Source organism: Heloderma suspectum, chromosome 2 (genome assembly GCF_057233095.1).
Source record: "Heloderma suspectum isolate Gila_16-S chromosome 2, 16-S_ref, whole genome shotgun sequence".
Lineage (NCBI taxonomy): Eukaryota > Metazoa > Chordata > Lepidosauria > Squamata > Helodermatidae > Heloderma > Heloderma suspectum.
The window spans coordinates 35,382,396-35,395,520 of record NC_139459.1 but is presented as its reverse complement, the minus strand read 5'-3'; the positions used below and the strand labels follow the sequence as shown (position 1 = coordinate 35,395,520).

Genomic DNA, 13,125 nt, shown 5'->3' with positions numbered 1-13,125 from the left:
AACTGAATTCCTATATTTATGCTCTCTGTTGACACTGATGCAAGTGGTTTTCACAAACAAGCCTAGCATGATTATTCAGGAAAGACTGAGATATTTAAATGTGGAGTATACACAGATGTTTTCCCTGCTAGGGAATATAGTCACTTACAAATTAGATGTACTGCTGCCTTAAAGCACCACTAGCACATTAAGAACTGCAGAGAACACAGAAGTGACACTGTGCCTACCAAGACAGCTTATAAGCAAAGGCCAAAATAAGGGTTACAAAAGATTAACAAGAACAGAGTATGGGAAATTTGGCTGATATTGAAAGTGTCAATGCTTAAGGCCCTGAATTAAAGGTTGTTAGTCAAAAATTCCGCCTGTGCACCACCAATACATACCCTCCAGCATTTCAAATGTTAGAGACACTCTTGCGTATGACTGGTTTGGACTACGATAGAACCCAGCAGCCCACCAAAGTCACCTGGGGCACAGCTGGGTGCAAGGGAGGGACACAATCCAGACTCAAAGGTTAGAATCCAACTAAAGTGTACTTAGGGTAGGATGTTGAAAAGAATGGGGCTTAAGTTAGTCATGACTCACGACTAAGTCCCATTCATTTCAATGGCTGTACTCTCCAAGTTGGATTCCACCCAAATGTGCCAAAAGCAGAATGTGGGGACTATGCATGCAAGCAGATGATTATGGATGAGAAAAGCTGGGAGGCAAAGCACAGACAACAAGGCAGGTCACATACTGTAGGTATAAAAAGCATATATACAATCTTGGAGCCCTCTGTCTATCCTATACAGGGTGGGAGGAGTGACAGGACCGATGAAGGCTTTTTATCTGCTCCATCTTCCTTTTCCTCAGGTACTAGGGATGGCAGAGAAATCCGCCACGGACTCCAGTGAGGCCAGATTCTTTAGAATCCGGCCCCCGGAGTCCGTGGCGGAACGGACTACCCCCCCACCGCCACCCCCCGAAATCCCCCTGGGACGGACCTTACCTGGCGTTGGCAGCTACTCCAGGTCGGGACATCATCTTCCGTCCACAGCTGGGCTGCAGAATGACATGGCGGCCATCGTAGCGGTCGCCATTTGTGTCCCTGCCCATGCTACGCCATTTGCGTCCCTGCTCTTTTCGTGATAGGCTATGTAAATATATACGTAGCCTATCACGGCTAACGCGGGGACACAAATGGTGGCCGCTACAGCAGCCGCCATTTGCGGCCGCAGCCTGGCAGTGGACGGAGGTCCAGCTGCGGGTGGCCCTGGCCGGCGGCTCCACGGACTCGCCGCAGAGCGGAACTGGCCAGGGAGGATTCTGGGGGGAGGGACGGATAGCCTCCCCCCGACCACGTATGGCCCCACCCGGAACAAGGCAAGGGATTCGTACATCCCTATCAGGTACTGGTAGATGGGCCTATGGGTGATGATGTGTGGGGTGGGGACAGGGGCCTAGAGGCTTGTGGATCTGACGGATCTATGTCTTCCCCTGCCAGCAGTCCTGCCCCCAAATACCCATTTCCTCCCTTCCTAAGGTTGTGATATCACCTTTCCTCAGCAGTTGTGTGTGTGCGTGTGCGCAAACAGTAAACCCTCCCCACACCCACTACCCCGAAGGCTATAGGTCTGTTTATGGCCTCAGAAGAGAAAATCCCACTACTATTGTGTAGGGCTGTGCACAGACCTCCCACTTCGCTTCGGATGCTGCTTCAGTCTTTCCAAAGCAGCCCTATTCACTTTCGACTGATTTGGACCCAATCCGCTTTGGATATCCGAAACATTCTGATATGATGTTTTCCCATTGACTTGTATTGGAAAATAGAAATGGCCATAACCTTTTCAGTTTTCATGATAAATACATGAAATCTGGGGATAAGTCAGCCCCCACAGGGGGATCCCACCCGCCAAATTTCAGACAGTTTGGCACAGTAGTTTTTGTGCTAGGTGGAGTTAAAATTTGATTTTTTCAACAAAAACTCTCAAAGCAAAGAGCTATAACTTTTCACTGTTTCCATAGAAGTGCATGAAATCACTTCTTTTTTAAATCATGTTTTTTAAATAAACAATCAGGAAAAGAATGAAAGATAAAACCTATTAGAGAAAGTGGGGAGAGACAAAGAACCAGGCAAGAAAAGGAGAAAACTCAACTTAAGTAGTTTTTCAATATTTGATTTTTTAAATAAATAATCTACAAAAGAAAGAAAGGGAATAGTTCAGTTGGGAAGGAAGAAGAAAGACAAAGCTACAGTACAAACACATACACACACACACCACTAGGGGTGTACGAAACATACTCACCAGTCCGCTGGGGGCGTCCGCGGGGGGGGAGGTGATCCGCCCCTCCCCCCGGAATCCTCTCTGGCTGGCTCCGCTCCACGGCGAGGCTGCGGAGCCACCAGCCGGGCCCGTCCACAGCTGGACTTGCATCCACTGCAGGGCTGCGGACGCAAATGGAGTCCGGTGTAGCGGATGCCATTTGCGTCCCTGTCCTTGGCCGTGATAGGCTACGTAAATATTTACGTAGCCTATCACGGCCAAGGGCAGGGACGCAAATGGCGTCCGCTACACCGGATGCCATTTGCGTGGCAGCGGACAGAATTCTGGCAGCGGACAGAAGTCCAGCTTTGGACGGGCCCGGCCAGTGGCTCTGCGGACTCACCGCAGAGCGGAGCCGGCCAGAAAGGATTCGGGGGAGAGGGACAGATCGCCTTCCCCCCCAGCAGACGCCCCAGACCGGACAGGTGAGTGGGGTTCGTACACTGCTAGTTATAGGACTCTTTTCTGTCTAAACATGCATAGGATTGCGCCTAAATAATGGTGTTGTGGAAGCTTTGGAGTCAGAAGTGTATTATTTTATTTATTTATTTATTATTTATTTATTTATTTATTAAATTTATTAATCGTCCATCTGGCTGGTCACCCATTACTTGGAGAGCAAGGCTTAGGGGTGGACTGCAAGTTGAGCAGGTAAGCTCACCCCAGTGTTAACCACACCTGAGGGCCACTACACCTGTTTTAAATTTAAAGAAATATTTTAAATAAATAAATTACTGCTGTTAACATTGTTGCTCATTTTATTTTTAATTTTTAATTTTATTGCTTGTGTTTACGAGAGCTTCAGCTATTGGGCTGTATAGAAATAAATAAATAAATAAATGAAATGAAATTATGGTTGGCTTTTATTGTTGTTTTTATGTTTTTATCACTTTTAATGTTTTAACTGTTTTTATGTATTTTATCGCTGTAAGCCACCTTGGGAGGGCTTCTGCCCTGAAAGGCGGCCAAGAACTTTTTTAAATAAAATAAATAAATAAATGCACCTATGGCATAGGGGCCATAGGATAGGTCTCTAAGGGTGCAATCCTATGAGGATAGGTGGCCACCTCCGAACTCTGAGACGACCACCTATCCAATGCAGAGCAGGAGAAGCACAGAGGGAATCATCCCCTCTGGGCTTCAGCCACCCTGTATTTGTGGTGGCTCAGCACCCTGAGCAGAGGGCAATGAAGCAAGAGGGGCGACGGCTAGAACGCAGGTGGAGGAAAACTCGTGCTGAGTCTGACTGAACACAGGTTAGAGCTCATTACCGAGCCTACTCTGTGGCGGTGATGGTGGCAAAGAGACAGTTCTTTTCTACCAGCATTGCATCTTCTCAGTGTTGCCCAGCGGAGCTTTTCTGAGCAGTTCACTGTTACATTCTGGGCCAGGGAGAGAGACTTTGGAACTCTCAGTTGCATGCTGTGACAGGTTTGCACAGCACTTTGAAGATAAAGTCACTCAGATTCATCATGAATTGGACACCACGATTAATGCAGTTCCATTGGTAAAGGCATTCAGAGCACCATCTGGTCCAGTTTTATTGGATGAGTTTCAGTTATTGAGGCCTGAGGATGTGGACGAAGTGCTTGGCCAAGTCCGATCGACCACTTGTGTGCTAGACCCATGCCCTTCATGGCTTATCACATCAAACAAGGAGGGGATGTCTGGCTGGGTCCAGGAGGCTGTAAATTCCTCATTGAGAGAGGGAGTGGTGCCGGCTGCTTTAAAAGAGGCGGTAATCAGACCAGTCCTGAAAAAGCCTAACCTGGACCTGGAGGACATTAACAACTATAGGCCAGTGACCATCATCCCCTTCCTGGGCAAGGTGTTTGAGAGGATGGTTGCAGGACAGCTCCAGGCACTCTTGAATGAAATGGATTACCTAGATCTATTTCAGTTGGACTTCAGGCCTTGTTTTGGAATGGAAACTGCCTTGGTCACCCTCTGGGATGACCTCTGCCGGGAGAGGGACAGGGGGAGTGCGACCCTGTTGATTCTCCTGGACCTCTCAGCGGCTTCCGATACCATCAGCCATGGTATCCTTCTGGATAGGTTGTCTGGGTTGGGAGTTGGAGGCACTGCACCGCAGTGGTTCCGCTCCTACTTGGATGGCCGAGTCCAGAAGGTGGTGCTGGGGGATTATTGCTCTGCGCCATGGCAATTATGCCATGGGGTTCCACAGGGCTCGATTTTATCCCCCGCGTTGTTTAATGTCTACATGAAACCGCAGGGGAAAGTTATCTGGAGGTGTGGGCTGAGGTGCCATCAATATGCGGATGACACCCAGCTCTACCTCTCTTTCTCATCAAACCCAGGTGAGGCAATGGCTGTTCCCAATCAGTGCCTGGGCACAGTAATGGACTGGATGAGGGCCAATAGACTGAAACTCAATCCAGACAAGATGGACCTACTGTTAGTAGATGGTTTATCTTCCCGGCTAGGTGATGTTCAGCCTGTTCTGGAGGGGGCTGCACTCCCCCCAAAGGATCAGGTTCATAGTTTGGGGGTGCTCTTGGACCCAGAACTGTCACTTGAGGCACAGGTGAATTCAGTGGCATGGAGCACTTTTTATCAGCTTAGGCTGGTATACCAACTATGCCCTCATCTGCACAGAGATAGCCTAGCTACAGTTAACCATACCCTGATAACTTCTTGTGATCTTGTCTGGATTACAGCAATGCGTTATAAATGGGGCTGCCTTTGAAAACGGTCTGGAAACTTCAGTTGATCCAAAATAGGGCAGCAAGACTGTTAACAGGGACTGGCCAATGAGCTCATATTACGCCAGTACTTTTTCAGTTGCACTGGCTGCCAGTCCATTTCCGGGTCCAATTCAAAGTGCTGGTATTAACATTTAAAGCCCTTAACAGCTTGGGGCCAGGTTATCTGAAGGATCGCCTCCTCCCATATGTGCCTGCCTAGACCTTAGGATCATCCTCAGTGCCCTTCTCCATGAGCCCCTGCCAAAGGAAGTGAGGCGGGTGGCTACTAGGAGGAGGCTTTGTCTGCTGTGGCACCCCAGGTGTGGAATGAGTTCACTAGAGAGGTTTGCCTGGCACCGACGTTGTATTCTTTCCGGCACCAGGTGAAGACCCTTTTATTCTCCCAGGCATTTTAGTATTTTAGCTTTCTAGACCTTTAGCTTTGCTGTCTTAAATCTGTATTTTAAGTGTCTCCATTGCTGCTATGTTTTATTCTGGTTGTATTGTGGTTTTAATGTTTTTTATATTTTATATTGTTTTACTGTGTGCTTTTCGGTTTTAATTCTAGTGAACTGCCCAGAGAGCTTCGGCTATTGGGTGGTAGAGAAATAAATAAATAAATAGGCCCCCAAAGTGGTGAGTGAGTCTTTTTCAAAGAATACATCCCAGAGTGAAGGCTTGTCACATATTTCAGCCATGGGGGTAGGAAGCCTGCTGCTCCTACAATGGCCCTGATCTGAATCTCCCCTCCCACCCCACAATTCACACTTGGTTTTAATAGGAGGGAACATACCTATGCCAGCTCCAGACTGGTATAGGTGAGAGATCCAACCCTGGAGTTTCTAGGGGTCATAGACCATGGATCTGGTGGATCAAAGGCCATCTATACTCCAGAACTCCCTAGTACAGAATGTTACCACCAGCAGAAACACCAGCACCACTGATAGATATATATGCCCTCATGCCTTTCCAAGGGCATACCAGACTACCAGGAGCAGATGCGCCTTTCCCCACCAGCAGAACCCCTCTCTGCCAGAAAAGGGACACTTTTGCCTCAGCCTTCCCTCCCAGCCAGTGGACATGGGGGTTATGATTGCTCTCAAAATGGGCCGTTGATCCAGCCTTATGTGGCAATTGTTATTTTCTCATATTCTTGAGTTGAAAAAAATGAATTTCATTGCTGACCCTTGAGGGAAATGAAGATAGATTCTAGAAGTGCCCTGTCTTGATTAAACTACATAATGAAAGACTTTGGCACTAGGAACTCCTTTCTCAACCACATATAGAATACTGGAACACAATCAGGAAAACAGAAAAGCCAAAACAAAAACGTACCTTCCAAGGCAAATATTCTCTCTCCAAGGGCTTCAACAATAGTAAGCAGAGCTAATTCATCCGAGACATTAAAGAAATGCTTTTCAGTTGGCTCACTCGCAATTGATTTGATTTCTTCCACAAGTTTCTCAGTGCTTAGATTCCCCCTGTTGTAGTGGCCAAGGATCTATGGTGTCAAAAAAAAAAAGTCAAGAAGACATTTAAGATGCACAGTTTCGGAAAGATGTTTCTGTAGCTCACAACTGGGAGCATATGGGAAATGTGAGAGGCAAAGGCGGGAACCATTGCCCTGGGAAATCATTCATGGATATTGTGCAATTACATGAACTGTCCAGCTGTGACTTGTCCTGACTGAACACCCTTCAGCAATCTAGAACTGCCTTGATGAGGAGCACCAGTTTTCTGTGAACCACAGGAGAATGTGCAGTCTTTACCTGGACTTCTAAAGAGGTTGCATTGCAATTGCAAGCTACCTTAAAACATCATTATTGCTCCTCTGGCTGGTGTAGTTATGGGAAACAATCTACTTCAAGAAGGAAAATGTTCATGGACTTCAAAGATAAAATTTCACTAGGGACAACTGGCCATGGAAATAATCCATATTATAAAAACGTGCTCTATGGGTTCATTATTGTTTGTTTTGAGACTGGAAGAAGCCTGAGGTGAACCATATCACTTCCCCAAAGCAGAGCTTAGTTTTTCCGAGTGGGAGATCTCCTGACCAAAGATAAATGTCATAAACCTAGAATTGTTACAACATGGCAGCATACCATTCTCTTTGAAACCCTGTTGTTCTCGAAACCCTGTGATTCCATGCCATGTAGCTACATCACAGTCAAACAATTAGCAGTCAGCTGTCTGATCTTGCAGCAGCAACATTTTCCCAAAGCGCTGTTTGCGGTCAGAGGCTGAAGGGAAAGCAAAGCACGCACCACTGCTCTTAGAAGTAAGAGGCAATGAGCAATATAGACAAAAACCTGGAACTAATAACGGTGCTCAGCTTCCTGCTGCGAACAGTAAAAAGGTTTTTGGATCATGATCTAAAACATTAGAATTACATACCTTTATGCAGGGCTGGATCAAGGCCATGTTGGGCCCTGGGGCTAGCCTTCTGTAGTGGGCCTCCTACTCTGTCCCCAATACTAAACTCACTCATGACATTTGTGCACACACACACACACACACAGTCAACTGTTCACTAATACTGCAAAACCCTTTTTTCACTACATATTTTAGTGAAAAGCAGCTTCCATGCTTTCCTGGAAGCAAAAGACTAATATCTCTTCCATGGTAGATAACTCAAATACAAACTCAAGCTTCCCCTTTCACAGCATGCAGCACAAAGAGACAGAAAACATAAACACACACTGAAACATTCTCTCTCTCTCTCTCTCTCTCTCTCTCTCTCTCACACACACACACACACACATGCTCAAGAAAGAGACATAGACTGATTTATCCTGCCAGCACTGGCACAGAACATTTTCTGCCTGAGGAAGACCAGGAAATGCCTCTCAGTTCTCACTGGATGAGCTGGACCAGTCACAACCTCTCAGCCTAACCTACCTCACAGGATTGTTGTGAGGGTAAAAATGGGAGACCTTTATTTCCTGGAGGAAAGGCAAAACATAAATATAATAAATAAGGGATGTTGGAGGAATCCATGCGGGGGGGCAGGGGAGCTCTCAAAGCTTTCACCAGCTTGGCCCACTGGACTTCGGCTCACTTTCCTGCTAGCTGGCCTGACTCAATCTGCATCGAGTCAGGCCAGTTTGCGGTTTTCTGGTGTGTGTTCTTTTTAACGTAAATAGCAATTGTGCAAATTGCAGCCATAAATTGCATAATTTGTGAAAATTGTGAATGTAAATTACAAAATTTGTGTGAATTGCAGTCATAAATTGTGTAATTTGCACCTCCCTACAACACTGCACTTACAGCAATAGAAAATCTCTGTATATTTTCGTCTTCGCAATCCTCAATCACTTTTTCTAATCGGTAGTTGTCATGAGATTCTCCGTCAGTCACAACTACCATGACTTTTTGTACCCCTCGGCGTGCACCACGAGCTTCTGTAAAAGCTTCTTTCCTAGAGAGGTACAGAAAGTGAAAGAAGAAAAGTGAGGAGAAGCTGTAAATGTTTTGTGAATGAAGGATTGCAATCAATGATAAACATAAGTAACAAAATAAGCAGGGAAAAGCAGCACGGGATCGATTAAGTAATTAATCATTAAAACTTAATTCTACTTATGCAGAACAGAATTCTATGAGAAGTTCAGAGTCTGCACAATGTATTCGGACAGAAAAAGCAGGGAGGTGACTATAATAGGTTGTTTTGAACGGATTGTCCGTCGAAGACGAGGTAAGGATGGATGATGGTTGTAAGGAGGAGCTTGGGCAAAGTGCATTAAGTAAAGAAGGGGAGGTTCTGTGTCATAGAGAGAAGCATAGTAGCAGGCAGAGATAGAAGATGCATAGGAGATGAAAAAGACTGACACTGGGTGACTTCCTACAGAACTGTGCAGAAAGCAAAGAAAAGGTTCAATGAGAGAAAACAGTGGAGCAATTTTGAAAGATAAAGAGCTCTAAAAATAAGAACTAAGGAAGAAATAAAATTTAGCAATGGAATGTGGCTGGAAGTCCTGTTAGGACTTAAGAAAGAGGCAGTGTTTAGAATGTTGGATCACAAAGACCCAAGTTCAAATCCTTACTCAGCTATGAAGGTCAGTGGTTGACCTTGGAGTTGGACCAGTCACCTTCTTATCCTGACCTTTGTCAGGGTGGACACTGAGCCCATAGAATCCCAGAGTAGTTCTGATTCTGAGGAAGAGCAGTCGCTCCTGGGAGAGGAGCGTGCCCCTCTTTCCCAGGGCCCACAGCTGACAGAGATTCCTCCCACCAGCATTCCTAGATTAGATAGCAGTCCAGGGAGTGACCGAGCGTGGGAAGTAGACTTGGTGGATGCGCGACGCCGACGCAGAGAGCGGCGCCAAATGGAGGGCGCAGAAAGGAGGCGTAGTACCTGGTTGGTGCGCAAACAACAGCTGTGCCCAGAGGATCCAAGGGAAAAGGGGAGGGACTCTCCCTAGTCCTTAAGTTCAGGGGTCTGCCAGTAATTCCCTTTCAAACGGGGACCAACTGTTCCAACTTAGGGCATAGGTACTCTGCTGCTCAGATCTAGTTGCTACCTGTAGAGTTGTTAAGTTGTAAAAGAAGAATAAAGCTTTGAAAGGAATCCCTTTGTCTGTGTCTGGACTTGGCTACTGGATTAGACTGAGAGAGGCCTCCAAGGAGCCCTTGACAACCTTGTATTATGAAGACTGGTATACAAATGTTCTAAACCTACTCATAATGTTGTCATGGTGATAAAATGGCAGAGATCGTGAATGCTGCCTTGAGCTCTTGGGTGGAAGGGTAGGAACAAACCTGTGTTCGCTGGGTTCACATGACACAACAATCCCCAGTAAGGATTGGATATGCAAAGTGGTGTCCATGGGCATTGCGGCTCATCGTGGGTTAAAGTCTGAAGTTCTCGCCTTAAAGGTGGCCTAGAAATAATCTGAGATCTAGATGTTTATGTGTAGCTGCTGTTCTGCATTTTCCTGTTGCTGAGCTGTCTGATCAGGAGGATGAATCTAGTTCTGAAGACGATTGATGATAGTGTACTCATTCACTCTTGTTATCTTACCAACTGGCAAGACTACTGTAGTGGGGATTATTATATTGGCATATAATACTACTGTACTGTAGAGCGGAGCCGCTCCAGAGGATTCGGGGGGGGGGGGGAGAACGGATCGCCTCCCCCCCCCCCACAGATTCCCCACCGGAACGGACGGTGGGGAATCCGTACATCCCTAATTTAGCTTAAACTAAGGGCTTTACGGCCACAAATGGCATCCGCTACGCCATTTGTGTCTGTGCTTTTCCCACAATAGGCTAGCCTATCGCAGGAAAAACCACAGATGCAAATGGCGTAGCGGACGCCATTTGCGGCCATAAAGCCCTTAGTTTAAGCTAAATGCAGCCATTTACATTTAATCTAAGAGCTTTACAGCCGCAAATGCCATAGTGGACGCCATTTGCGTCTGGAGTCAGCCCGATATGGTACGGCAATGGCAGCCGCCCATATCGCTGGCGATACGGAGCCTGTGACCGGCTCCACGGAATCACCGCAGAGCGCGCTGGCCAAAGAGGACTCCAGGGGGGAGGGACAGATCGCCCGCCCCCCACCATGGAACACCCCCAGGAACAAAAGGTATGGGTTCCACCCATCCCTAATATTAATACCCCAGAATCGAAATAGCTCTAGAAAATAAATCATAGCTCAACCAACTAAAATTGCCTCCATATTAACTAATTAAAGCTTTAGCTATTCAATCTACAGCTGGTGGTAATATTATGATACTATACATGTCTACTGTGAAGTAAGTCCCACTGAGTTCAATATCGCTTATTCCCAGGTAAGTGAGTATAGGATTGTAACTTGGGGCCATGGCTAAGAGTTAGAACACCTGCTTTACATGCACCTCCAGGGCTGGAAAAATTCCTGCCTGAAATCCTGGAGAGATGCTGACAGTCAGTATAAACAACACCAGGCCAGATGGACCAACGGTCTGATTCAGTGTAAGTTCCCAACCTAAAGCTTGGAGCCCTAATTTATGGCAGGTTTTCTATAGATTAGCCACTAAAGCAACGCCAGTGTCAGAGAACTGCATTACAAATACCAGCTTGTATGGACGTTCAGGATCACCCTCAGGCACCGTGCATCTGAATACCAGTTGTTCGAGAACAACAGTAGGCAAGGGCTACTGCCTTCATGTCCCGCTTCTGGGATTCCCAGGGGCATCTGGGTGGCCACAGTGGGAAACAGTTGGTTGGACTAGATAGGCTTTGGCCTGATCCAGCAGGGCTCTTCTTATATTCTCAGACCAACTTGGGAATGGGCGATGATTGGCATGCATGTGAAAAAACAACATGGTAGCTCATGGAGGCTGGTCCCTTTTCATAATACTGCATGCACTTACCTTGCTGTATCTATTCCAAGAGCTGTCATGGTTTGCCGTCCTCTCCTCTGACCAATTTTCTTCGCTGCAACAAGCACTTCTTTTGTAGTTGTGTACGTGTTGAGGTTAAATTCATGGGTTACATTTTCTCCGTATTGAACTATCCCAACCTGCAATACATAATTTTCTGCTTAAACAACCTTCACACCAGTGTTTTGGTGATGGTGCAGAGGGCAGAAACCACAGGGTTCACCCTGTAGCTGAGGCAGGTAGTCCACCACCACTGAAAGACTCTTGGGGTATAACCCTATGCATGTTTAGACAGAAAAAAAAGTCAGCTTTAGTCAGAGTCATCCCTACTAACCAAACACTCCTGGCTTTGAAAAATGTCCCAAGTGGTCAAGGGGATAAGGGAATGTACCAACTTTTTGGGCAAAACACAGAAAACACTTAAGCAAGATGGTATCTTCTTTCTTGGCATCAGTTTATTTATTTTTACATGTTCCACAAAGCACCAACGAGGTCTGCCAATTAGTTATGTCAGTCAGTCCAGTTTTGCTAGGAGAGAATGATCATAATTGCTACCGCTGCACCAAGAAAAAATATAAATTTCAAAATAGTGTTCTCATTGTTTTTTGTAAGACATAGAATCATAGAATAGTAGGGTTGGAAGGGGTCGTCTACAAGGCCATCAAGTCCAACCCCCAAGTATTATATGCCCCTGTACATGGTACAGAGGCATATAATACTACAGTACAGTAGTATTATATGCCAATATAATAATCCCCACTACAGTGGTCTTGCCAGTTGGTAAGATAACAAGAGTGAATGAGTACACTATCATCAATCGTCATCCTCCTGATCAGACAGCTCAGCAACAGGAAAATGCAGAACAGCAGCTACACATAAACATCTAGATCTCAGATTATTTCTAGGCCACCTTTAAGGCGAGAACTTCAGACTTTAACCCACGATGAGCCGCAATGCCCATGGACACCACTTTGCATATCCAATCCTTACTGGGGATTGTTGTGTCATGTGAACCCAGCAGTTATGAGAGGGTTAAACAGCATGCAAGGCTGGATTCAATGGAAATTGGCCTTGTGCTAGAGGTCCCTTACTCAAGCACAATGCAATTTATGTTAGTGCTCATGTCAACTTCTATACTTCTTGCTTTCTGCTGAGGAAAGACAACTGCTTCACATATGACTACATTTCTTAAGCATGAATACTTCTTGTAATGAATGTGTACATGTCTAATTCATCACATATACCCAGGGTGGGAAGCCAGGATTAGTGGCCTCCTGCCATTGGTGCTCATCATGCCTATGTGTCTACTCTTGCCACACACCTGGGATTTGCTGAATTGCCCGCCAGCTTCACTTCTAAAAGAAACACAAAACAAAAAAAAGATAAGTAACTTTCCCAAACAAGAACCTTTTTCTTCCTCTCCATTTGCTTTAATGGTATGGGAGGTTCTTGACTAGGGGTGGTCTATGCAATGTTCCATTAGCATATTTCAAGTTTATGTTTGGCTTTGATATCTTAAGTACGCTGCTCAACTCAGCTATAGGGTTATAATGCACCTTGATTTGGCATATTTATCTCTGACTCATCTATTATTAAAAGCCCTGTAACACTGAGAGATTGAAGATCAATACGGCCCCTACAGTTTTTATCTAGTCATATCCTTTTATAGCTGGATGGGTTTGCATTTTAGGTTTAGGTTTTACAGATGTGCTTCTCAGTCAGTTTTATAGCCCATCCCTTTTAGTACAA

At 45.8% G+C, this 13,125-nt stretch overlaps 1 protein-coding gene across 3 annotated transcripts in view; it reads right to left on the bottom strand.

The window, feature by feature from the left end:
- The window catches only part of ITGA1 (integrin subunit alpha 1), a 165,838-nt gene that overhangs the window by 78,678 nt on the left and 74,035 nt on the right, over window positions 1-13,125 (bottom strand). For all 3 annotated transcript variants that reach the window (XM_084833194.1, XM_084833193.1, XM_084833195.1), the window contains exons 7-9: window positions 11,368-11,516; window positions 8,282-8,432; window positions 6,347-6,512 (exon numbers count right to left, since the gene is read on the bottom strand). In XM_084833194.1, coding sequence (XP_084689320.1) covers window positions 6,347-6,512; window positions 8,282-8,432; window positions 11,368-11,516 — 466 coding nt within the window. The remainder of the gene's footprint in view (window positions 1-6,346; window positions 6,513-8,281; window positions 8,433-11,367; window positions 11,517-13,125) is intronic.